Genomic DNA, 28,000 nt, shown 5'->3' with positions numbered 1-28,000 from the left:
TTTTTTAGGAAGGGGGGGGGGTCCCGTTCCCTTCAAGTTTTATTTTATCTCTCTGACCGACTGCAATCTGTCGTCTTCCGAGGCGACAGTTACAATTGCATTAAATCCCCCCTCCCCTTCACTCCCTCCACCGCTACCCCCTTCAAAATGAGTACGAAATCGGTTTTAGGACAGCAAGTGAGGCCGAGGGTCTTGTCAAATTTGCATCTCCCTGGGAGATTAACAAACGGAAAAATAGACGACGCCTGACCAAAAAGCCATTCAGGTCGCCCATTCATGCGTCTGGCGTGACCCGTGCGTTACTGCCTTTTCTAAACGGAAAGCAAATTAGCAGTCTCCGGGGCAGTGGGATTAACAAGTGCTCTTTTTTAAGTGCTGTGGAGAATGTCATGTGATTGTAACGTAACCCGACCGGAAAACACCGACCATCGCCGCCAATGCTGCGTTTAGAGGAACAGAGCAGCTGCGAGCTCAACGGACGACTCTCCGGTAGCAAACAGCGACAAGCGGAGCACCTCCGGCTGCAACGGACGAAGCACAAGGTAAGTGAGCCGATCCGCGTGGCACGACACAGTGCCCAGTCAACTCCGCCGGGGCTTTAAGCCAGAGTGGCTGAATTTCGGTTACTTTTTAAGTTAAAATGTTGCTCGGTGACCACCCCCTTCCGCCTGCATGCGTGTGTCCATTTCGTTTAGGCTTCTTTTCACATTGCTGCCAGACCACTGCAGCGCAAGTGCGCTCGGCTTAGTAACTGTCGCGGAGAAATGTCTTCTTTGACTCGAGTTGAAGTAAAAATTATGAACGTTAAGGTGCTTGTTTGTGCCTCTTCTTTCGCTTGTGGCGCCCGATGAGAGTCGGGAGCAAAGGGCGATGGGGGGCAACTGTGTGCATGGCTTTTTTAGGAAGGGAGGGGGTGTTTTTTGTTTGCGAAGAAAGCGCACTGCGGAAGTGGTTTCGCTCTGTGGGAGATCTGTCCGGTGTACGTGTCGCCGCTTGGGGTGGAGCCTCTGACGTACTCTTCAGTCCGAGGGCGTTGCAGTTTAGTGGCAAAATATCTGCGCAGCTCATATGTCCAATTGGTTAACATGCGGAGCGCCTCCAATCACTTTGTGCAGCCATTTAAAAGCTGCGCTGCAAAGAACGTCACCCCGCCTCCTCCCCTCCCCCTTCTCTTTGAGTCTTCAGTGTAATCCGATGAGAGCATGTGCTTCTAGTCATTTTGTTATCGTCAATCATTAAAGACTAGAAGAGTATTTTACAGATGTAGCCATTCAGGAGAAAGCTGGGGATGCCACTTCTCGAAGTGATTTGCGCGGTGCAGCCAATCAGCGCTAGAGGATGTATAGTAAAAGTTAGAAGCTTGGCCACTGTGATAAAATCAAAATATTTTGTGCGTGGAGCGCCATCGAGCATCACTCGCAGGCCGCGCGCACTGAAGCGCGACTTATTTTTTTTGCATGTGTCGTTTGGCAGGCACGTTTGTATTTTTTTCAGTTTTAAACATTTTTTAACTAAACTATATTATGATTTTCTATGCAAATGTAAACAGCGTTTGCATTTATTTTTGATGTGCATGATTTTAATAATAATTTAATGAAATCCTAATGTGTCACCTGCAAAGAGAATTGTTATATATGGTTCAAAAGCCATGTGTTTGACATTTTCCTTTCTGCACTAGCATCCCAGTGTAAGTAAGCTAAAACAAGTTAGTTTGAAAAATTAAAAAAAAAAATTAAGATTAAGCCTTTGCTCATGTGTGGGTTGAAAGGCCTGGCCACATGCTGTTTGCTGCTTCTTGGCCAGGCGCTTCTGTCTTTTGTTTGTGGTTTCCACACCTCCGGGGGCCTCAGAGGATGAGGCCTGGGAGTGCTGATGCTTCTCAGCATGCATGGTGAAACCCAACACCAGATTTGTAGATAAACCATTGTTTTCCCCATCCGCCTGCATCTTTCAAAACCTGAAGTGGTCAGAGTTTTCAGGGGGCCAGTTTTGGCTTGAAGGAAAAAAAAAAGATTTTAAATTTAATGTTAACAGAAGTGCTGACTAGAGCATAAGCTGACTAATCCTATTAATAAAAAAAGCTGTATTTTGTAATGAAATTTGGTTGTGCCAGGAGATGGTGGCACTGCATGGCACTTCTGGACCTCCCTAGACTTTTGGGTAGGTTTTTATTGAAAACCTGGCTCTGTGTTATTTTCATAAGATTTGTGGAGTCTTCAAAATATAGATTTAAAGTGTCATAAATTGCTATGGCTAAAAACCTTTTACATTTTGTGTGACATTTAACATTTTAATCCAGTAATATTTGTACCCTCCACCTGTGTGTGTGTTTTTTTTTTTTTTCCCAGGATATGATACTGGGTATTTGCAGAAGCCAGCCAGCATGAGTATTCAGTCTAAGAGCATGGTTAACACTTAATAAGAAGGCAATAAATATAAACAGAAAACCAGCTCCTATTCCAAGAAGGCGATGTATATATTAAAACAGCTATTATTTTACCATATATGTGTTAACATTAATTTTTAGTTATTGCATGAATTTGCTGTAGTCTTTTATGAGCTAGGCTTGGTACAAACAGGAATTTTGTTTCCTGTTGATACCGTAGTGGTAAGGTCTATATTATCCACCTAATTCCAATGGCCAGCCAGCCCATTATAACTAGTTTATTTGTTAAAATGTATTAGCATGTCTGAACATAATCACAACAGACATGCAGGGTTTATCCATCTGTCCTTTAACTTTTCCAACTCACTTATCCATGTCAGGTTCAGAGGAAACCAATGCCAGTTGCACCTTGTAGTCATTGCTGCCAGCGACCAATCCTAGGTGGTGCACAAGAGCATAGCATTTAGACAGTCTTTATTTAGCACACTATCACAAGGCACTTCTCAAAGAAATTAAGTGTGTTTCAAAATAGCATTGCTTTCCAGAACATTTAGTATATAGTTATAAAAATTTGCACAATCTGAAGAATCTGCAAAAGTAAAGATGAGCTAAATGTAGTAGGTTTTAGCGTTGACATGTGTACAGAGAGTACAGGGAAATTCATACTTTTCTGTCCATCCAACGTGTAATATGTTGCCCATCTCAGGTACCAGGATGAATAAGAATGTATTCAAACACATAACTGCATTTTTAATAGAAAACACAAATCTGCTTGCCTTATGTGAACCTTACCCCTGTTTCTATATTGTTTGTAGAGTTTAATAAAGAAAAGGCCAGTAGGCATAAAAGACATCAATCAATTATGTTTGAACTCAACAGAGCAAAATGATGTTCTTCACAGGCAGGTGAATTTAACTTGTTTACTATCATTTGAACATTAAAGTCTGGTTCATACAGTATGAGAAGAATGACTGTATAGAGTTTACATTAGTGCATGAGTAGGATCGCTATGTTGGATGCAAAGATACAGTACAGTTACATGGCACAGTTGTAGGAAATGATTAAAATTGAAGGGAGAAGAGGAGAGCCTATAAGAGTTATTTGACTGATAATTAATGAAGCTTCAAAAATAAATATATGGAGTGGTTTCCAGGGAGTTTGAACAGTAAAAGTTAGGGTTTGTTGTGAGATGCACAGTATTAAATCTGGCATTAGAAAATCTCAGGGGTTTAGCAGCATAATGTAACACAAGTAATATGTTCCATCTGTGGTGCTGGAATTAAGTTTTGTTAGTACAGTTATTCCATGGAATTTGCGGGGGTTAGGGGCACAGGATCCCCACAAATGTGAAGAAAGGGGGCTATGTTTTGGGCCCCCCCGTCTCACCTTCTAATGCTATACTGTTTAACAAAATCCTTACCAGTAACATACTCGGATATTTAACAAATTATAGTACTGTTTGTTATATACGTGTATCACCAAAGTAGGAAAACAATATGTGATTACTATACCATACAGAATCTTCGGCCTGCGGATTTCCTGCTCTTTCATTCTTGATATGCCTTACTATTATCTCAATAAAGAAATATTCCACCCAAAAACAATGTTTTTATATTTATATATTTATTTTTATTTAATATTATTAACTCCATGTAGTTAGTAGTACTGGCAAAGGAAAAAATGTAATCCCGTGTTTTTTGTAGAGAAAGTACATCTGCAATATTTAAATTCAATGGCGCTCAGCAGTGTGTAATTCTTGACAATGGCATACAATGTGAAAACGTCCATGTAAAAAAAAAAAAAATAAAAATTCTCACATATCTTACATAACCCACTTGTATGACATCCAATTGTATGGTCAAAATATTTGCACTTTTTGCTCAAATATTATTAATAGTTATTTTCTGGAAAGGTGGCATTCATAGTAAACGGAAAAGGCATAATTTTAGGAATGCAATTCATTTTGACGTGAAGATCGGCCCCTCTCTCTTATATATCAGTCAAAAGTCCTGTCTTTTAATTTAAAGGCACAACATTACAGGAATGGCAAGCTTCCTGTTTACTACCTGCAAAATAATTCCAATTTAATTTTAAGAAAAGTGATATCTCTTGGGAAACAAGTGCAGTGAAGCCATCTAAAGAGTGAAGAGTTCAGTGCCACATCTCTGATGGTAACATTTTGAAGTTGTTTGGTAAATGTTTACAATATATATTTTGGTCTGGTGCCTTTCCTTTTTTATTTTATTGATTTTTATTGTAATCATACAACATTCCATACAAATCGATCAATTTTTACAAAAATAGGATTGAAAAAAAATCAACCCCCACCCCTGAGAAAGAGAGCTAGGCCAGCAGAGTAAAACTTAAAGCTAGTAAAAATAAGTAAATAGATGAATTAATAAGTAAATGAAGGTAAATGGAGAAGAAAAAGAAATGGAGAGAGAATTTGCTTCCTCAGTGCTTTAAATGCTTATTCTAAAATGTCATTGATTAGATCCTGCCAGGTTTTGAAAAAGTTCTGCACAGATCCTCTAAGTGCGAATTTGATTTTTTCCAGTTTCAAATAGTATACAGTAATCCCTCGCTATATCGCGCTTCGCCTTTCGCGGCTTCACTCCATCGCAGATTTTATATGTAAGCATATTTAAATATATATCGCGGATTTTTCGCTGCTTCGCGGGTTTCTGCGGACAATGGGTCTTTTAATTTCTGGTACGTGCTTCCTCAGTTGGTTTGCCCAGTTGATTTCATACAAGGGACGCTATTGGCAGATGGCTGAGAAGCTACCCAACTTACTTTTCTCTTTCTCTCTCTTGCGCTTTCTCTGATCCTGACGTAGGGGGTGTGAGCAGGGGTGCTGTTCGCACACCTAGACAATACGGACGCTCGTCTAAAAATGCTGAAAGATTATCTTCACATTGCTATCTTTTGTGCAGCTGCTTCCTGAAACGACATGCTGCACAGTGCTTCGCATACTTAAAAGCTCGAAGGGCACGTATTGATTTTTGCTTGAAAAACAAACTCTATCTCTCTCTCTTTCTGTGCTCTTGAAGGAGGGGGTGTGAGCTGCCGCCTTCAACAGCTTTGTGCCGCGGTGCTTCGCATACTTAAAAGCCAAACAGCCCTATTGATTTTCCTCTGCCTTTATGACAGTCTCTGCTCCTGACTCCTTTGAAGAGGAAGATATGTTTGCATTCTTTTAATTGTGAGACGGAACTGTCATCTCTGTCTTGTCTTGGAGCACAGTTTAAACTTTTGAAAAAGAGACAAATGTTTGTTTGCAGTGTTTGAATAATGTTCCTGTCTCTCTACAACCTCCTGTGTTTCTGCGCAAATCTGTGACCTAAGCATGACAATATAAAAATAACCATATAAACATATGGTTTCTACTTCGCGGATTTTCTTATTTCGTGGGTGGCTCTGGAACGCAACCCCCGCGATGGAGGAGGGATTACTGTATAACATTAGTTACCCACTGACTTAAAAGAGGAGAATTAGGATTCTTCCAGTTGAGCAAGATAAGTCTATGTGGCAATAGTGTAGTAAAGGCAATCACAGTTTGTTTGTCCTTCTCAACTTTAAGCCCATCTGGAAGTACACCAAACACAGTTGTTAATGGGTTAGGAGGGATTGTGACACCAAGGCTGGCTGAAAGGAATTTAAAAATTTTGGTCCAGAATGATGTTAATTTGGTGCAGGCCCAAAACATGTGACCCAGTGAGGCTGGAACTTGATTGCAGCGTTCGCAGGTTGGATCTTGCCCTGGAAAGCCTGGTGCCTTTTCAAGGTTGGCATTAAATGTTCTGCATGAGTTTTCAAATATTTTACATAGTGTCTCCAATAGAATGATGAAAATATCATTTAATGAAACCATTAATATGCAGTACAATTTTAATCTGAAATTGGATTGCATCATAGCATATTGAGAAGTGCTGCTACCTCGCAGCTGTAAACATGTATCTAAATTCCTGGACAGGTTTTGTTCCCTTAATGTGTTTCCACTGTTTGTATCCTGTAGTCAAATTGCTTCCCACCCTGCTTAGTGTTTACTACTACTTGGAGTAAGTCCAGCTTCCAAAAGCCCAGGAAAAAGAAAATGTGTGGCATGTTTAATTTGTATATTAAGATCTTCAATTTTGAGTGTTTGAGACTTTTTAGCCAGATGTTTTAATTAAGTAGGCTGCATGTACAATCCTCAATAAGCAGCGTATGATAGTAAAACGTCGCTTACTTTTTTTTGATTCCAAGTGCAGTATGATTTATGTAGAAAACATCTAAAAATATATTTTTAAAAGCCATACTATAAAGTAATGTTTATGTCACATTTGTAAATTAGACTACTAAGCACTGTTGTAAGTCGCTCTGGATAAGAGCGTCTGCTAAATGATGTAAATGTAAATGAAACAAGGGGAAATATGGTTACTACAAAAGAATGGTACTGTAAAAATCAGCATCACAGTAAATGTAAAAATTAGACATGACATTTAAAACATAGTCACATAGTAAAGTGATACTGGCACCGGTTCATTTTTCCTGAAGGTGCAGTTTGCTTGCCACAAATCCAGTTTTTCAAAATATGTTTATTTCATTCATCTTATTGTTTTTCCACTAATCATTTCAGTAACTTGTTAATGTTGAATTTGTTGTGGGTTTCAAGTGTTGCTGTCAAAATCATTATACTCTAAGTAGTTTACAGTAATCCCTCCTCCATCGCGGGGGTTGCATTCCAGACACCCCCCGAAAGGTGAAAATCCGCAAAGTAGAAACCATATGTTTATATGGTTATTTTTATATTGTCATGCTTGGGTCACAGATTTGCACAGAAACACAGGAGGTTGTAGAGAGACAGGAACGTTATTCAAACACTGCAAACAAACATTTGTCTCTTTTTCAAAAGTTTAAACTGTGCTCCATGACAAGACAGAGATGACAGTTCCGTCTCACAATTAAAAGAATGCAAACATATCTTCCTCTTCAAAGGAGTGCGCGTCAGGAGCAGAGACTGTCAGAAAGAGAGGAAAGCAAATAAATCAATAGGGCTGTTTGGCTTTTAAGTATGCGAAGCACCGCGGCACAAAGCTGTTGAAGGCGGCAGCTCACACCCCCTCTGTCAGGAGCAGAGAGAGAGAGAGAGAGAGAGAAGAGACAGAGAAAAACAAACAATCAAAAATCAATACGTGCCCTTCGAGCTTTTAAGTATGCGAAGCACCGTGCAGCATGTCGCTTCACGAAGCAGCTGCACAGAAGGTAGCAACGTGAAGATAATCTTTCAGCATTTTTAGACGAGCGTCCGTATCGTCTAGGTGTGCGAACAGCCCCCCTGCTCAATCCCCCTACGTCAGGATTAGAGAAAGTCAGCGCAAGAGAGAGAGAGAGAGAGAAAAGTAAGTTGGGTAGCTTCTCAGCCATCTGCCAATAGCGTCCCTTGTATGAAATCAACTGGGCAAACCAACTGAGGAAGCATGTACCAGAAATTGAAAGACCCATTTCCGCAGAAATCCGCGAACCAGCAAAAAATCCGCGATATATATTTAAATATGCTTACATATAAAATCCGCGATAGAGTGAAGCCGCGAAAGGTGAAGCGCGATATAGTGAGGGATTACTGTGTAGAATCTTAATTTTACAGTGGTCTGCTGCTGGCAGATTATGAGGAGGGAGAGCATGCAGGATGTAGGTTTGGTAGCACTGAGTGAGAGGAGTAGGCATACCATCAGCACCTGACATTCTGGGTATGACCATGCAGACTGTCTCTTAATCTAGAATACTGGATTTATGAATCTTAAAACATGTATCTTTACAAGTTCCTGACCCAAGTCATATTACTATTTTATTTCACTCTGATGCCTTACTTTAAACATAATTTTTTTAATTTAAAGTTAAGAAATGGATAAAAAAAATGACCTGATGATTTTAGTATCAAGAGAATAAGCATTTTCTCTCAGTTGTTTTTGTTCATTTTAAAGAAGTGTTAATTCTGTAATACTGTTATTCCATGATACCTGTCATTCCATGGTTACCATTATCATACTGCCAGAATCTTATATCGACCCATGACTACTTAAAAGATAGAGATGCTGCAGGTTATTAGACCACTAATCATCTTATTAAACAGATGCCACAAGTTTGAATGTGACCACTGTTAAACAACTACTATTGTTTCTTTTCAGTACACAGTAGTCATGTGAAACCTGCAATGCCTGTTTTTTTATTTTTCAATCTTTACCGTTTTCTATGCTGTTGTCAAATGAATGCCAATGAATGGCTTGATTTATTTACCTTTCTGCACAGATATCTGTAGGAAGTGTGGCTAATAATTTAATAGTTATATGTTTTACTTTTCTATTGTTGCCTTTCAAGGTCTTTGAAACTTTTATTTCATTGTCTGTCATTCTCAAATGCTTATATGTGGTTGATAAGAGACTAAGAGATAAAAAGAAGTGTGCAGTAGGATGGGAGTTGACTACTTGTATATATATCATTATGAGTCAATGTGCTATAAAAAGTTTTATTTATGTATTACTTAGTTTAATGTTCTTTAATTGGTAGCGGTATTTAGGAATTTAGACCTCAGAGTTCAAACTTGGCAGTGAGAGTCTCTTGAAATTCTGGAAAGTATTGCTACCTGCCACTCTCTACAGAGTGCGTCCCATATAAAACTATATTCTATTGTCTTGTGAAAAGTACAGATTTAAATATTTGTAGTATTTTAGTTTTTTTGCCAAGCAATTGGGCATATTCAGTATCTGTTTGTTTTTCATGTTGGCCTGTGAGAGCGTATGCACTTAGAATAGTGAAGCTGCCACACATTTACAATCCAGCAAATAGTTTTTTTGTTTGTTTGTTTTGAAGTTACTTGATGTTATGTAGTAGTATACTGTAAAGACCAATTGATAAATAAGATAAATAAAAATAGTTGAAAGTATAAGAACATTTGACCTTCTGTATAGATTATTTTGTTATGTTATTAAAAGTTGGCAGATGTATTTTTGGTATGAGTGTGGCATCATTTCCACGAATCTTACTTTGCAGAGAAAAAGCTATGATGATATCCAGGCTGTCAAAATATCAAATGGCACATACTTATTTTTGCCTTTAACTTTAAGAAATAAGAATGCCAAACAATCACTTTTTAAAATTCAGTAAAACTTAGCAGATGAAGCTACACTTATTCATTTTTACTAGCCCACTATGTGACTCGTTTACCCATCCATTTATTCTAATTCAGGGTGGGGTGGCTGGAACCTGCACCTGCAGGACCAAGTGCATGACACAAAAACACATTTACACAATGCCACAGATCACACTCATGAACATTTCTTTAGCCTGATTATGTTTTGTAATAAGATAAATTTCATTTACGATGTGACACAAACACTGAAAGACCTAGAGGAAAATGCAGTAGACAAGGAGAAAACCTGCACACTGAAAAAGAGGTAGTAACTGGGCTGGGATTTGAATCCATTTTAACATCTTTTTCTTTCAAAGATATTCTAGTTATGATAATGTTGTTAATCAGAAGTTTTGAACAGGTTATTTTTTAGTCTGTATCTAGTATTTTATATTTTCAACATAATAATGACCCCTATTAATCTAAGTAGAGAATTCTTTTTGACCTAGTGAGTTTTATTGATTGTACGATTTTCTGCCTGCTCCATAATTTCTGTTATCAATAGCCATGTTCATACAAGCATTAGACATGAGTCTATAATGATTTCAAGCAAATGGACAACAGCAAGAAATGTTCGAGAACTCATCTGGAAATGAGAACAGCAGAAGAATAAAACAGAAATAACACTGAAACCAGGTTAAAATGTCCCTTGGGGTTTGCCAGTGAGGTGAAGGGTGCTCTTCATTCTTCACTTCTGTTACAGATTCTGAACTTTTTATTATCTGAAATAGGCTACAAGCACTTTTGAGCCATGTAGACAGTCTGACGCAATGGCTGTGTGAGAAAGTCTGCATGACACATTTGAAAAGCTGCCTGTTCTTGTTTGCATTCTTTTTTATTATTATTATTCCTCTTTTTTGTATATATACAGGCTCATGTCAGATCTCTGTTGAGTATGTTCATTTTAACTATTCAGACAAGTGTGTGTGTGTGTGTTTTTTTTTTTTAAATATATATATTTCCTTCCTCTTTTTAGTCTGCACAACTTTAGAAAGTTGACATTGAATAGAATAACATTAACACAATTCAGGGTAATGGTTTAGCTTATTTAGTTTAATATGCAGTCAAACATTATTTATAATATTGCAGATATTAGTTTGTGTTTCTCTGTGTATGATTGTATATCACGTATTTGTGGCAGAATGTAACAAAGATAATTCAAAGGTTTGCAGGGATTCCACAAGGGTGCAGTAGTTAGCATCACATATGAAGGACTGAATATTGTCTCTGTAAAGTTTGCACATCTCCCAATGCATGTGCTTATGTTTTCCTCACACATTCCAAACTTGCGTAGGTTAGATTAACTGGTATCTCTAAATAGTGCTGTAATGATTAAGTGGGTGTAAGTGTGTATGTTTTAATGAGCTAGTGCTGTAACCAGTGTTGACTCTTGCCTGGTGCATCTCCTTGTGAATATATACACGGAATTAAGTGAATTCAATAAGCTAATGGACTGGTAGATTTGATGGTCTGAGTTTAAGAGCACCTTGTCAGTGATTGTATACCCATTAGACAGATCCATTCTGAAAGGTTTTGTTTAAGCTGGGATGCAAGATGAATTTAGGGTGCCCCCCCATAAGACATAAGTGATTGGGGAAAAAAATGAGACAGCCAAATTAATTATATAATTTTTACAAACTTGTAATTACAGTTCAAATTGCGCAAAGAGAAATTAAAGTCTGATGTACAGTACTGTTTAGTGTTAAGTGTCAGAAAAACACTTTCCCAATTGGTTTCTCTTTTTCATTGCCATTAGAAAATATAGTCCATATGTTTTCTGCCTCACTTGCACATTTCAGAGTACCAGGGAACATCTTTAGGCCCATTCATCTAGAATGAAATAGGTCAAAATTAAAGTTGCAAGTTAATTTAACATACACCTCTTTGGAATGTGAGAGGATACTGGAGTAAATGGAGGAAAACCAGTGCAGGCAAAGGGAAATGGAAAGTCCATGCAGACAAGAGCCAGGCCAGGATAAAGAACCAGTTCTCTGTAGTTGAAGCAGACTGTTGCTTCACTCTACTGATTTTAACTAATCATGATGAATAAGTCTCTCATCTGCCCTGTATATTTTGTTTTAGGTTCATTTTTAAAATTTCTTTATTTAATTTGGTAATCAGCTCATCATTTCTGAACTTTTTGTTGTTGTCAGCTTATGAATATAGCACACACGCCTTTGTAATCTACTGAACTGTTTTATTAGTCCTTGTTTGGGCTAACATGCATTTGAAGGAGTTACATTTGTAAGTGTTTGTAAATGAAATCATAATTATTATAATTACGCATCAGTAAAGAGCACATCTCTTATGTATTTTGGAAAGAATTATTCCCAGTATATTTTCACAGAAAGGCTTTCAGTTTTGAATACAGGAATTAAAAAGATCATTGCCTTTTTTTTTTTTTTATATACAGGCTAAAGCATGGAGCTGGCCAATCATGGTCTCGTCCTCCTCCAGCAACTGAATGCTCAGAGGGAGTTTGGCTTCCTGTGTGACTGTACTGTGGCAATTGGCGATGTCTTCTTCAAAGCACACAAAGCAGTTCTTGCAGCTTTCTCAAACTACTTCAGAATGCTTTTCATTCATCAAGACAGGTAGTAGTTGCTTTACCCCTTACTACTGCTCCGGGGTGCTGTTTTGTTTTTGTTTAGTTATTGAAAAATGTTCTTATATAACCTCATGAAACACTTCAGTGTAACTACTCTGTAGTGCCTGCTTAACTGTAACATCTGTCGTGTCTGTGACATTGGACCTTGGGGATTTGGAAATAGCTCACATTCTCTTTAGACTTTGCTGCTATTCTCATTTCAAATTCAGCAGCATGCTTTATATGCAAGACCGTTTTGTCTCTTTTGTTGTTGTTGTTTTACAGCAAATGCTGTTTTTAAGCTTTTATTTAGTACTTTTATTTTTTGTTCAATTATTTTTAAGTGGCATTGTTATATCCTTTGTTAATTTGGCTTAAAATGTAGTGCTGCAAATAATTTTAAGTGGCAATTTGAACCAGTCATATAACGTAGCCTTAGTTTTTTAAAAAAACAAGTGCTCTAAAGATCTATATAGCATATTGAGGTTCAACCTAGTTACTAGGTTAGTGCACATCAGATTATCCAAGACAAAATAGTGAATAGGCCCTCCCAAGTAGTAAATCAAATAATGGGTAGAACATGGGAATTAAGTGTTATACATGCCTCATCAATGTGTATGCAAACCATGGTGTAATTAATTTGAAAAAAACTACCGTTTTTACAGTCCTAACCCACATTTCATAACTAGGTTGAAAATGAAGTCTTTCTTAAAATAAGAAGAAATCAAATTTTTGATAGATGGAAGGGGCTGGGGTGAAGATTGATATAAAACATAAATGTATGTAATGTAGTATAGATTTTACTTGATTGACGTGTTTTTCATTATAATATCAAAAAAAATAATAATAACAAAAGAGGGGAAGAAAGCATTTCATAATTCTCCATTGTGGTCCATTGCATAAGTGTGTCCCAGTTTGGACTTTTATTCCATACTAAGCTACTGTGGGAAGAGGCTGTAGCTTCCTTTGACCTTAGACAGGAAAAGAGCAGACTCTTAAAATGAAAAGCAGCATGGGTGATATGGGATACATTTAGTTTCCATATTAATTTAGACCATCAAGCATGAATTTCTGAGATGAGTTTAATCAGTGTGCTTCGGTGAATAAGTCACTGGACTTCAAATCCCAAAAATGTCAGATCACTTCCTCCCACTACTTGAGTACCTTAACCAGCCTGTGTTTGTGTAGCAAATATTATACATGTAAACAGTTGTACTATACAGGTAGTCGTCGACTTATGACCACATTCAGTTCTGACGAACCAGTCATAAGTTGATTTGGACCGTTATATGTATTCAAACCTTACGCAATGTATAGTACTGTATAAAAAGTTTCTTAGGTCATATTGTTTGTTTTATATCCTTTTTTTATCATCATTCTTAGCACACTGTGTAGATTTTCTTTTTTTTTTTTATTATGTGGTTTCGTTATTATTGTTTCTCGCATGGGCACAAATATTTTCTTTGTCTGTGTTCGGTTTGTTATGATACGTCATCAATGTGAGCCTCTCCCAGTGTTCATTGTGTTAACTGTGAGAGGAGGAATTGTACCAGCAGAGTTTAAGCACTGGTATGTTTTCTGTTTTAACATTTCAACCTGTTAATAATAAACATTAACAGATAAAGGAGTTCAGTATGGTTGCATTACCCTTTCATGGCTGTTTGTACGAAGCAGCACATCGTGACTCACAACACAGAAGTTTCAGAGATTAATCAGATTCAAAGCCAAAGCACAGCAGTACAGCACATGCGATGAATATTGGTTACAATGGGATAACTTAAAGTCACATACAACCGCATTTGCTTCCTGTCCTCCATCATACTGTGTGATCATCTTCATATTTGTGTCGAAATCAATTGCCTTTTTTCCTGCAATTGTAGGACTATTGTAACTGAATATAGTCGAAGCCGCTGCAGGTAATAAACGTAGATCGAGATGAATGAGTCACAGCATACAGAACTGGCATGGCAAAAGCTGTCATTTGCCCGTGGGTAGTAGTCGTAAGTTGAATGGTCACAAGACGCATAGGTTGTAAGTCGGCAATTACCTGTATGTCTGAAAATGTAAAGCACCTCAGAGTGGTATTTGCTATACAAAGACAATATTTAAGATACAGTTGTTTGTTAAGCATCTTTACACTGTATTTGTCTTAAATAGCCAGTACAGAAGAGTGATGTTAACACCCATCCAAACAAATGGAACAAGTGCTTCATCGATCAGAAAATCTATATGGGCTATCTAGGTGGAAACTTTAATTAAATATCATTAGAACCTTCAAAGGCAGTGTGCAGCATAACGGAATATGAACATGTGAGGTTGTTGAGATAACTCGGGCAGGTGTATGTAATGTGGAGTGGGAAACACTACTTCTCTGTTAAGAATTTCAATGAGTGTCTTTACAAGCCATTTTTAGATAGATAGATAGATAGATAGATAGATACTTTATTAATCCCAAGGGGAAATTCACATACTCCAGCAGCAGCATACTGATACAAAAAACAATATTAAATTAAAGAGTAATAAAAATGCAGGTAAAAACAGACAATAACTGAATAATGTTAACGTTTAACCCCCTGGGTGGAATTGAAGAGTCACATAGTTTGGGGGGAGGAACGATCTTCTCAGTCTGTCAGTGGAGCAGGACAGTGACAGCAGTCTGTCGCTGAAGCTGCTCTTCTGTCTGGAGATGACACTGTTTAGTGGATACAGTGGATTCTCCATGATTGACAGGAGCCTACTCAGTGCCCGTCGCTCTGCACAGATGTCAAGCTGTCCAGCTCCGTGCCAACAATAGAGCCTGCCTTCCTCACCAGTTTGTCCAGGCGTGAGGCATCCTTCTTCTTAATGCTGCCTCCCCAGCACACCACCGCGTAGAAGAGGGCGCTCGCTACAACCGTCTGATAAACATCTGTAGCATCTTATTGCAGATGTTGAAGGACACCAGCCTTCTAAGGAAGTATAACCGGCTCTGTCCTCTCTTGCACAGAGAATCAGTATTGGCAGTCCAGTCCGATTTATCATCCAGCTGCACTCCCAGGTATTTATAGGTCTGCAGCCTCTGCACACGGTCACCTCTGATGATCACGGGGTCCATGAGAGGCCTGGGCCTCCTAAAATCCACCACCAGCTCCTTGGTTTTGCTGGTGTTCAGTTGTAAGTGGTTTGAGTCGCTCCATTTAACAAAGTCCTTGATTAGGTCCTTATACTCCTCCTCCTGCCCACTCCTAATGCAGCCCACGATAGTAGTGTCGTCAGCGAACTTTTGCACGTGGCAGGACTCCGAGTTGTATTGGAAGTCCGATGTACTTTATATAGGCTGAACAGGACCGGAGAAAGTACAGTCCCCTGTGGCGCTCCTGTGTTGCTGACCACAATGTCAGACATGCAGTTCCCGAGACGCACATACTGAGGTCTGTCTTTAAGATAGTCCACGATCCATGACACCAGGTATGAATCTACTCCCATCTGTCAGCTTGTCCCTAAGGAGCAGAGGTTGGATTGTGTTGAAGACGCTAGAGAAGTCTAGAAACATAATTCTTACAGCACCACTGCCTCTGTCCAAGTAGGAGAGGGATTGGTGTAGCATATAGATGATGGCATCCTCCGCTCCCACCTTCACCTGATAGGCGAACTACAGAGGGTCGATGGTGTGTTGAACCTGTGGCCTCAGGTGGTGAAGCAGCAGCCTCTCCATGGTCTTCATCACATGTGACATCAGAGCAACAGGCCGGAAGTCATTCAGCTCACTAGGATGTGATACCTTTGGGACTGGGGTGATGCAAGATGTTTTCCAAAGCCTCGGCACTCTCCCCTGTTCCAGGCTCAGGTTGAAGATGCGCTGTAGAGGACTCCCCAGCTCCAATGCACAGGCCTTCAGCAGTCGTGGCGATACTCCATCTGGACCCACTTCTTTGCTGGCACGAAGTCTCCTCAGCTCTCTGCTCCTTAGCTGTTGTAATTGTGGGTGGGGATGTCTCTCCTATGCTGGTATCAGCAGAAGGATGTGTGGAGGGTGCAGTACTCTGAGGTGAGAGTGAGAGTGGGTTAGGGTGGTCAAACCTGTTAAAGAAGTTGTTCATTTGGTTTGCTCTCTTCACGTCTCTCTCGATTGTGGCACCCGCTTCGAGCTGCAGCCAGTGATGATCTTCATCCCATCCCACACTTCCTTCATGCTGTTATTCTGCAACTTCTGCTCCAGCTTTCTCCTGTACTGCTCCTTCGCTGCCCTGAGCTGGACTCTGAGTTCCTTCTGCACGCGCTTGAGCTCATGCTGATCACCGCCTTTAAAAGCCCTTTTCTTCTGGTTCAAAAGGCCCTTGATGTCACTTGTAATCCATGGCTTGTTGTTAGCATAGCAGCGTACAGTTCTTACTGGAATTACAATGTCCTTACAGAAGTTGATGTAGTCAGTAGTGCAGTCAACAACCTCCTCAATGTTATCACTATGTGATCCCTGCAGGATATCCCAGTCTGTAGTTCCAAAGCATTCTCTCAGAGCCTTCTCTGCCTCAGGGGACCACTTCCTGAATGAGCGTGTGGTTGTTGTGTGTTGTTTAACATTATGCACACTAGGTAATAATGTTTACTTTATAGTTCTGTTTTAACAAGGGGGCTTCGCTCGCCTACCCCCGGCGTTTTGAACCCGTGCCCGCTGGGCAGCCGTAGATTCAGACGCGCGTTGTAGGAGCTTGCGTTGTTTTGAATCCGTGCTTGCCCTGCTTCTGCGGTTTGAGACGCGCGTTGTAGGCGTATATCCGTCAGTCGAGCTCGCTCGGTTTGAACCCGTGCCTGCTTTACCTCCGCAGTTTCAGACAGTGGGTCGCGTTCGGCGTTTTGTATGATCCCAAGCAGCACATTATTCCTAACTTCACTCCGCAGTAGTGCCACGCACAATATGGCGGTGACGCCTGCGCCTTCACTACGCAGTAGTGTCACTCACAATATGGCGGCAACGCCTGCGCCTTCCGTATTATGTCGGGTTTTACCATGCTGTGTAGGCGCCTTTGCCTTTCGTACTTTCCCGCGCGATGTAGGCGCCTGCACCTTCCAGGTCTGCCTCCGCTGTGTGGTGTGGACGTTTAACTGTCGTTTTTTCTGCTTTTATATTCTGTATCTCGCTGTGCATGTGTTTCGTGCCTAGGTTTTTTTGAAGCTGTTGCATTCCAGTTTTCATCATCTGTAACCTGCTCTCCATGTGTTTGGCCCTGTTCTTTAACCTCTTTATGACGTTTTACTTTGTTTCCTACTCTGTCTTTTATTTCTGACCTCGCTTTATCCTGCTTGCGGCATGTCAGACGGTTCGTAGTCTCTCCCGTTTCACTCTGGGGAGGGGGGCTTTGTGTGGCGCCTGTGCACTATGTTTCCTGCGTCCACGGGCAGGTCCCTGCGTCCATATCCGGTTTACCATTCTCGGTTAGTATTATGGATTTTAAAGTACTATCTTGTCTGCCCTTACTGAGCAATTATTACATTTTACATTTGAATTATAAACCCACATCGGCTGTGTGTCACAAAGGAACTATTATCATTTATCTTTCTATGGAAAACATGCCTTATTAATTTAGTGGAAAATTTTGCCTTTTTAAACAATTAAAAATAGATTCAATATGTGGTTAAAACCAAATTAGGATTTTTTACTTTAGTGTTGGTAAGGACTGGACATTATTTACGACACATACTTTGTAATTCATCACTGAAGTATTGAGTTAAAACTCGTCAAATAGGCTAATGTAATTCAGATTTATCAATCTGAATTAAGAAATGTATATTTTTAAAAAAAGAGCATCTGACGATTGAGATTGCTCTCAGAAAATGTTATGTATAATGTTAACAGCACCTATTTAAACAATTTAATAAAGATTGATTCCTTCATTTCAACAATTGTTGCTTGGCCAGGCTCTAGCCCATTTCACCCCTGTAGGCTTATTAAGCTGGTTTGAAGATGAATGGGTGGATTTGTGGAAAATTACATGACTTTGAAAGGTCAGCCATAAGTTTAGGAAGTTGAATATTTTATTAATGCTTACTCTTTTCCAATCCTTTGATTCTGACATAAAAGAATTAGCATGCATTTGATCTGTTACTAAAGAAACAACCCATGCACTTGGCTAGGTACCTCAAGTAGCTTTAATTCTTCATGCAAGTGATCTTTGCTGCTGTACAACAGCATTTATTTGTCATCAATTTATAGGTTCGTAGGGTCATAGGGTCCATATTGTTATGTGTACAGAGTACAGTGAAATTCTTACTTGCATATGCTAATCAACATGCAACATGTCGCCACTCTTCGGCACTGTGGTTAGTGAGTATAACGACCTTTCTTCAATACTTTTGCCTAATATTCTAATTACTTTTTATCATTAGTATTTAACAACGGTTTATATACAGAGGTTAGAATTCGCTTTTACCAGTTTATGAAGGACTGACCTAAATGATTTTGGTAAACACCAACTTGTCTGCGCCTGAATTTAAAAGTAAAACCAGAGTTACTACTAGTTTTGCCATTTATCAACATCCATTCTTCCATTTTCCAAAGATGTCTTTAAATTATTGCAAAAAAAAAAACCAAAAAGATTAGGAGGCATGTTTAATTTTTTAATTCAATGCCACTCACTGCCCACACATTAAATATTAAACATTAACACATTTTTTAATGTATTAAAATGTGTCCAATGTTTGGATACTACTATTGGCAGCATTGAAATAGCCATGACAGTGATGGAAAAATGTGAGGCTCATATCTGTCTTTTTCCATGGGTAACCAGGTTTAAAATAGAATAGGCAGTGTGTCTCTGTGAAAGGTCTGTTAAATAAAGTCTAGCTGTATATTACAATGAGATCTGCTTTAAGGAGAATTTGCTTTGGTGCATGTTTATGTATGTACAGTGGTGTGAAAAACTATTTGCCCCCTTCCTGATTTCTTATTCTTTTGCATGTTTGTCACACAAAATGTTTCTGATCATCAAACACATTTAACCATTAGTCAAATATAACACAAGTAAACACAAAATGCAGTTTTTAAATGATGGTTTTTATTATTTAGGGAGAAAAAAAATCCAAACCTACATGGCCCTGTGTGAAAAAGTAATTGCCCCCTTGTTAAAAAATAACCTAACTGTGGTGTATCACACCTGAGTTCAATTTCCGTAGCCACCCCCAGGGCCTGATTACTGCCACACCTGTTTCAATCAAGAAATCACTTAAATAGGAGCTGCCTGACACAGAGAAGTAGACCAAAAGCACCTCAAAAGCTAGACATCATGCCAAGATCCAAAGAAATTCAGGAACAAATGAGAACAGAAGTAATTGAGATCTATCAGTCTGGTAAAGGTTATAAAGCCATTTCTAAAGCTTTGGGACTCCAGCGAACCACAGTGAGAGCCATTATCCACAAATGGCAAAAACATGGAACAGTGGTGAACCTTCCCAGGAGTGGCCGGCCGACCAAAATTACCCCAAGAGCGCAGAGACAACTCATCCGAGAGGTCATAAAAGACCCCAGGACAACGTCTAAAGAACTGCAGGCCTCACTTGCCTCAATTAAGGTCAGTGTTCACGACTCCACCATAAGAAAGAGACTGGCCAAAAACGGCCTGCATGGCAGATTTCCAAGACGCAAACCACTGTTAAGCAAAAAGAACATTAGGGCTCGTCTCAATTTTGCTAAGAAACATCTCAATGATTGCCAAGACTTTTGGGAAAATACCTTGTGGACTGATGAGTCAAAAGTTGAACTTTTTGGAAGGCAAATGTCCCGTTACATCTGGCGTAAAAGGAACACAGCATTTCAGAAAAAGAACATCATACCAACAGTAAAATATGGTGGTGGTAATGTGATGGTCTGGGGTTGTTTTGCTGCTTCAGGACCTGGAAGGCTTGCTGTGATAGATGGAACCATGAATTCTACTGTCTACCAAAAAATCCTGAAGGAGAATGTCCGGCCATCTGTTCGTCAACTCAAGCTGAAGCGATCTTGGGTGCTGCAACAGGACAATGACCCAAAACACACCAGCAAATCCACCTCTGAATGGCTGAAGAAAAACAAACTGAAGACTTTGGAGTGGCCTAGTCAAAGTCCTGACCTGAATCCAATTGAGATGCTATGGCATGACCTTAAAAAGGCGGTTCATGCTAGAAAACCCTCAAATAAAGCTGAATTACAACAATTTTGCAAAGATGAGTGGGCCAAAATTCCTCCAGAGCGCTGTAAAAGACTCATTGCAAGTTATTGCAAACGCTTGATTGCAGTTATTGCTGCTAAGGGTGGCCCAACCAGTTATTAGGTTCAGGGGGCAATTACTTTTTCACACAGGGCCATGTAGGTTTGGATTTTTTTTTCTCCCTAAATAATAAAAACCACCATTTACAAACTGCATTTTGTGTTTACTTGTGTTATATTTGACTAATGGTTAAATGTGTTTGATGATCAGAAACATTTTGTGTGACAAACATGCAAAAGAATAAGAAATCAGGAAGGGGGCAAATAGTTTTTCACACCACTGTATGTGTGTGTGTGTGTGTGAGATACTTGAAACAGTGTGCCAATTCCTAAGGTTTACTTAGTTGTTTCTCATTCTCTTCATTGTCTGTCTTCAGTTACCCAACACCAAAGTGATGCACATGGTTTTGTTCATTATGCCGTAGTAATGTAACATTGTGCATTGTCTTGGTAAATTGTTGAGTTTAGTCATTTTGTTTTGCTCCTACTTTTAATTGTTTTTTTTTTTCATTTCTGTATCACAGAAATGCTCATAGGAGTAGACATGCCATTTTATAGACAAATTTCAACTGTTGAGATATATATTTTGTGTTTGAGATCCTGAATTCTGAATTTGTCAGCATCTGTCTTTGAGGAGCTTCTGTTGGCAGTTAGTTTAACAGCTGGGAGCTCACTTCAAGTAGCACTAATCCATATTGACCCCCGAACGCCAGATCTGAAATATGTAATATGTGCAGAGTTAAGAGCTCCATTTTTCAACACAGTGCGCATTCTGTGAATACAAATTCTGAGCATATTGTATGTAGTGTAATTCTGTAATCAACTCTGACCTTTTAAATATAAATAACCTTTAGGATAAGTGGTGCACCGGTATCATATTTTAAGTCCAAAGCAAGTTATCTTACATTTTCATTTCTTAAGTGCTAACTTGTTCTACATATAAATAGTACACAGGTGTTACTGCAAGACAGAGTAAAATACTTAAAAAATACATGAATAAATGAGAAGTAAGCTGAAATATAAACATATCAAGAACCCTGCGTTTAGTAACTGAAGATTGTGTAGTATCAGTGAAGAACAGCAAGTAACAGGTTGGTGTTAATGTGTACTGACATTCTATGCATTAACCAAAATGCCTGCCTTGGTTTTATATCTCCTGATTAATGAACAAAGTCCTGCTTCCTTCATCTTGTAGTTCACAAGAGGAGAGCAAGGACACAAAAGTTTTAAAATTAAGCACATCTTTTATATGCCACCTCACCTTTTATGATACGGACATTTTTATAGTTCTAAGAAGCCCTAGCTCCTGTTGAAAGGAAATGTGTACCTCCTCAAACATCACTAAAGAGTTTAATTGTAAAATGTAAGCAGACAGTTGGCAAAGCAAATAATTTCTCTTTATCTTTACCCAACTTTATAATTCAAAGACAGCTGCCTTCTTATTATTTTCTTTCTTCTGTTTTAAGTATGTCTTCCCAAAACGTTGCGATCATCTGATGGTTAGTTGTTCATCCACTTACTGAACCAGTTTAACCCATCTTGGAGTTGCATGGCAGCACTTGGTGCAAGGCAAAAACAATCCTGAATGGTATGTCCACTGATAATCGAGCCACGTTTTATAACCTTGCATCCCTCTTTCATCCCAACATGCATGTCTTGAAGTTTGGAAGAAAAATGCATGTTATCTGGAGAAAGCCCATACAAACCATGGAAGAGTGTGCAAATAAATGTTTTGAAATATGGGAAACTTATTTCATGATGTACTCTCAAATGAACAAAATTTACTGTTTAGCTTATCTTCAAATCTACGACTATTTTAAGAACTTTTAGCATTTCTTTGTAAATATAATTATAATCGTACTGGCACTGTGGAATTGCATTTACCCCTCATGTCAGTGTGGGTTTACTCCAGATTGTGTTTAAGTTACACCAATTCACAGTGGTGTGCATTGTGATGACATGGTAATCTAATTGTTAGCACTGCTGCTTCACAAGTCCAGGAGACAGGGTTTAAATCTGAATGTTTTCATGTTCTCTCTGGGTTTAGTATGTGTTCCCTGTCTTCATGAGTCATCCTCTATGCATTTCAGTATTTCTCCTACAACTTGATGTACATGTTAGGTTAATTATTAAAACATTCTGAAGATTGCTTAAACTGGCCTGGTTTTAGTGTTTGCAGGTCTGGATTGGTCCCTGCTCTCCCCCAGACACCTCCAACCCAAACCCGAATGCCTAGGATTGGAGAAATTATAGGTGTATAGCAGAAAAGGTGGAAATACTTTGGTAAATGAATAATAAAAAGTGCAGTGACAGCAGGTGCACACCACAAGAGGCATGCAAGCCTGGAGAACTTAGGTGAAGAGTTTTGGGTGCGTTTGTCTTACACAATATTGGTAATGTCTTCAAGAGTGATGTTAATTCCTGCTTAATAATTTGATCCTCCTCTTTCTCTGAGTGCTACTTTATTGTGTGGAGACCTATCTTCCATGTTTCAAAATGTTCTGCATAACGCAATGTGCTTCTCATGTCATGGCCTTATCACTCACAGCATTTGAGTATTCTGGGCAGATGTGAGACAGTGGCCGGTGTAGGAGAATGTGTTGCAGTTCTAGATGATGGGAGGCTTTCAATCTTGTTGTACTTCACTGCGCATTTCTGTCTTTTTGTCTACTAACTAGATTTTACCATATTATAAGAAAGCGAAAACTATGCCAGAACATTTTTACACCGTATACTTATATGATGTCTTCAAAATTAAACTTTTTACTGCAGAAATCATGAAAGCTGTTTAAAGTTGAGGTTATCTGCCACAAACTTACCTTTTTAATATTTAATCATGTGCAACCCATTTTAAGGAATTATGGTTGTGTGTTTGTATAATTGCTAAGAAGGCATCACAATAAGTTAAGACTAGTATGCTAGTAGTGAAAGTTGCACTTGTCTGGCAGTTTAAGTGAGCCGATTGCCTATGTTTTGACTCTGTTGCTTTTTTTTTTTTTTTTTTGATCTGGGAAGTATGCAGCACTAATGAAACAAGTCCCTGTTCAGGCCTGACCGACCCTCCATTCTACTTCACTTCATGCTGTGTCTGGCACCAGGGCCTTGCTCTTTTCCATTCAGCTTTTCTCTGGTACAAAAGACATTTGTGCTGTGCCTGCTACTGATGAAGCCAATCTTAGAATTTTACAGACTTGCAGCTTGCAAAAAGAGAAGAAAAGAAAAAACATCACAAAATATGTATAAGGAAAAAAGTATTTTGAATTTCACATGCACATGGTTTATGAACCTCATTACAAATTGTTTTTATATAAATATTAATCTTTTATAATTCAATGCTAATTGAAATAATGTCATATGTTTCTCTCATCCTGTCTTATAATATGTTTTCCAGTGGGAGGAATAATTTTTTTTCTGATATTCCCTATTTTTGAGAAATGTGCTTTTGCCAAGTTCAGTGTCAATTATTGTTTGCTTTGACTGTTTAATAATGATGATTTAAAAAAAAAAAGAATTGAGCAGCTATTTAATTAATCTGGGTGTCTGCAGCTGATGTCATTTGATCACACTTGTCAATAACACAGACTCTTGTCTCTTTCTCTAGTGACTGCGTCCGTCTAAAGCCTGCAGACATTCAGCCGGACATCTTCAGCTATCTCCTGAACCTGATGTACACTGGCAAACTGGCACCACAGCTTATTGATCCCGTCCGTCTGGAGCAAGGAGTCAAGTTTTTGCATGCCTATCCCCTGTTACAGGAGGCTGGCCATGGCACATTTCCCCAGCCTGATCAAATTTTCCCACTGGCAACCTCCTTGTATGGCATTCAGATTTCAGACCAACAGGCATCCCTTGCCAGCAGAGCAGGCGCACCTCGCAGTCTGTCTTCTCCCTTTGAAACAGAACAACTTTCAATAAATAACCAGTTGTCCAGTTTGTCTGCTAGTAATATTTCAGAATCCAAGCAGGCGCAGTCCCTCTCAGAGCCTGAGACTTCCAGTGCCAAAGTCCCTTCTGCAGATGAGCAGAACTTGGAGGCTCCGTCCACAACAGAAGACCATCCATTGGTGAACACCATTCTCCATGTGAAGCCCAGTATCATGAAAAGGAACTCTTCCTTTCGCAAGCATTACTCTTGCCATCTGTGCGGCAGCCGTTTTAACCAGCGGAGTGTTTTGAGGGAGCACCTTCTGCTCCACACCCAGCTCCTTCTACCAGCTGCTGCTGGGTTAGTGGAGACTAGCATGTCTCCAATGCTGAGCAGCAGTGTTACAGAGCCGACTCGGGAGGCTGAGGATCCACCCAGGGGAGCTGGGGAAATAATCAGTGAAGAAGAAGCACAGCCAGCCACAGATTCTCCAAGAATGGAACGGCTACAGTCTCAAGCAGAAACCCCCCCTCCGTCAGATATTGCAGATATTGACAACCTGGAGAGCATGGACTTGGAAAGGGAAGTCAAGAGACGCAAGTACGAGTGTTCCACTTGTGGGCGCAAGTTCATTCAAAAGAGTCACTGGCGAGAGCACATGTACATCCACACTGGCAAGCCTTACAAGTGCAGTGCATGTGGGAAAAGCTTCTGCCGTGCAAACCAAGCAGCTAGACATGTGTGCCTTAACCAAAGCTCTGACACCTACACGGTTGTGGACAAGCAGAGTATTGAGCTCTGTTCAAATGAAGAGAGCAGCCAATTGGATGGAATGTTCTTGTCATCAGGTAGACCTTACAAGTGTAATGTGTGTGAAATGACCTTTTCCAGCCCTAATGAGGTCATCAAGCATTTGTGCTTTGCCCAAAACAGTCAGGTTTTCCCTGGACTGGAAGGTCAAGCAGCAACACCGAGTGATGAAGCTCCAAAAGAAGAAGGATCAGAGCCCTCAAGCACTGGACATTTAGTTCCCACAATCAAAACTGAGGAGATTTTAGTAGAGTAATTTTTCCTAGAGTAATCGTAGGGTTTATTTTTTAAATATCTATGTGATATATTTTAACATGGTGTTTTTTTTTCTTTCTTTTAATAAGTTGAGTACTGTACATAGCAACACATCATGAGATGCATTAGGGGTGCATCCCAGTGTTCTTGTCAAAAAAAAAAACAAAAAAGACAAAAGCAAAACCAGGTTGCATTAACAAGGCTCATGTTTTTGCTGAATGGTAAATAAAATCGTAATACAGGCCAAGTAGGCAAAAAAGAGCAGCTGACTGTTAAACCTTTGGAGCCATTTCTATATAATGCTGCCCAGACTTTCACTTTGGCAGTTGTGCCAAGCAGGTATTTTAAAGATCTGAGAAAATTCACTGAAATGGACCGCAGAAGCGTGCGTGAGCTGCTTAGGGCCCCAGAGATTGCTGGAACAACAGCTGCATCCCTTAAGGAAATACAAATTTGAAAATGAAAAGCCGTCTGCTGCTGCTTTTTTTTTTTTTTTTTTTTTTTTTTAAACCCTCATTTAAAGTCCAATAACTGATTTCTTTGTTTTGCTGTTTTAACTTCTTCTCCACACACTAACGTTGACTATCTTTGCCATGTACTCCCTGACCAGAAATGACATACGTGTCATGTCATCAACAAGTTAATTATGTAAGTAGCTGCGCCCAACTAGCAAAAATCTCTTGCCAAGTGGCAAGCCCACCATCTTAGAGGCTATTAATGGCACTGATTTCATGAATGGCAAGATCTGTGTCCTAAATATCATGAGAAAGTACATCAAAAGACATAGTGAGGTTTACAAAGTGGTTCACGCTGGTTGAAAGGGTAGATTGGAGACTTAGTAACTCTTCCAAATCCATTCTAAATTTATTAGGTATCCCAACTGTTTGACATAGGGTTAAACTCTCATCATCTGTTGCTTCCTAATATAGTCTCAGTGTGGAGCTGAGCCAGAACTACATCGTAGTGGGGAAAATAAGTGTCTCAACTTATTTATTTATTATTTCATCTTTCTTCCAAGCGGGAGTAGATCCCAGAAATTATATGCTCAGGAAAAGCTTTTGAAACACGGCTCACGGCAGCTTTACGAAAACTCAGCCAGCCTCCATAATTTAATTAGAAGTTCTGATGTGTGATGAAGGTGGCTTTTGGGCTTTGTTGAAAATAGGAAAGGCCTCCCCTCTCAATCCTTCTGTGCTGAATGAAGATGACGAAGGCTGGGGTTTTGACTTCCCTTTACTCTTCCTGTAGTATTGCCAAGGTTCTAACAAAGCAGTCTTCCGTCTGATGAGCCCTTCTGACAATGGAGAGTGGGCGCAGGTCAAGCCACAGAACACTGGTTGGTTGCATTTTAGGCTTTTTGGACTGTGAAGCTTTTTTGTAAGCAAGTGCACAAACCATTTTTTTCCTTTGACATAATGTTTAGTTCATGCATTGATCATTTTCTTGAAACTGTTTTAAAAGACCTCATTTTTTATGTCTAGAAAACCTTTACAGTTTTTTTTATATACTATGCTATATTTGTAAAAAAATTTTATGGCACAGGTTGTATATTGCTTCTTTTAGGAACAAACCAGATAAAGTTTAGAAATGTAGATTTGTATATTAATCAGATAAAGAGGATTTGAAGCTCAGTGGTGGAGTTGGATGCCACTGAAGTTGCAGAGAAGTTTCCTTCTTTACATGACCTCCATGTGCTGATCATGGTGTTATGTTCTTACTGTCGATGGCACTTCTCATTTCTTGTGCCGATGGTAGCCGCTTAATGTAGCAGAAATAGGACGTGGCGGCTCACTGTGTTTTTTCTTTTCCCAAGCCCCTTGAATTCCCTCAGGATATTAACATGCAGCCATTGTGAGCATCTGCCCCAATTTTAGTGCTGCCTGTGATTCTTACTGGAGCTTTTCAGCTGTTTATGTAACGTATGGAGATGCTATGTTTTAAAATTCTAGGTGAACAAAGTATATTTTTTATTTTTAAATAATTTTATTGAGAAACTTAATCCCACAACCCTGAATTATTAAGTGGGTTCGAGGTTGAATGGGTGGATTTTTATTATACTGTTTCTACATCAGCCCAACACTTTGCTTTCTTTTAATAAATGGTCACTGGTTTCAGAAAGGTCTGCTTCCTTTCAAGTGACATTCTATATTTATAGCTGTTTCCTCTTGCTGTTTCAAGGAAAAAGCAGTGGTCGTTTGTAAGAACCAGGGAGGAAATGCAGACCCCTCCTACACACACACACACCTAGTTCCAATGCACAGCAATGAAAATAGCTCAGTTTAAAGCTGAAGGTTGCAATTTCAGTTACACTGGTAGGAAACTCACCCAACTGCTCGTCTGAGTGTCTGGTGTGTCCATTTTCTAATGTGGGTCATGAGTGGAGCCGCTTTAACATGGGCTTCAAGATAGGTCATTATTCCTTCCCTGTTTCAAGTTCTGTTCTCCAGGTTTCTTGTTTTAGAAAGTTCCTTGTGCTAGTCCTTACATTATTCACCCCATTTTTTCCATTCTCATGCTTGTGTTCTTTAATTTCTGATGTCAACTGACCTTTTCTTTTGCAGGTGGAGTTCTAATAACACGTACTGTATTGTTTTCTTATTCAGTTTGCTGTATAAACTTGAAATTTGGAAGGTTTAATAAAACAATTCTTGTTGAATTGAAAGTTTTTTGCTTTGCTTTTGTGTTATTCTGAAATTAGTTGGTCCTCT

The 28,000-nt window shown here is 39.3% G+C and overlaps 1 protein-coding gene across 2 annotated transcripts; it reads left to right on the top strand.

Annotated features, from left to right (window-relative positions):
* Window positions 1–52: 52 nt before the first annotated feature.
* zbtb2b (zinc finger and BTB domain containing 2b) lies at window positions 53–27,948 on the top strand. Of its 2 annotated transcripts, none has more exons than XM_051924546.1 (3): window positions 53–542; window positions 11,971–12,154; window positions 23,964–27,948. In XM_051924546.1, exons 2-3 carry the CDS (start codon window positions 11,979–11,981, stop codon window positions 25,291–25,293), a joined length of 1,506 nt encoding a protein of 501 aa, XP_051780506.1. In that variant the 5' UTR covers window positions 53–542; window positions 11,971–11,978; the 3' UTR covers window positions 25,294–27,948. The 2 variants fall into 2 exon arrangements, with proteins under 2 accessions (XP_051780506.1, XP_028653528.1); XM_028797695.2 differs by having other exon boundaries at window positions 58–542; window positions 11,971–12,151.
* Window positions 27,949–28,000: the final 52 nt, after the last annotated feature.

Source organism: Erpetoichthys calabaricus, chromosome 3 (assembly GCF_900747795.2).
Source record: "Erpetoichthys calabaricus chromosome 3, fErpCal1.3, whole genome shotgun sequence".
In the NCBI taxonomy this organism is placed as follows: domain Eukaryota; kingdom Metazoa; phylum Chordata; class Cladistia; order Polypteriformes; family Polypteridae; genus Erpetoichthys; species Erpetoichthys calabaricus.
This window is presented reverse-complemented; position numbering and strand designations above follow the sequence as displayed.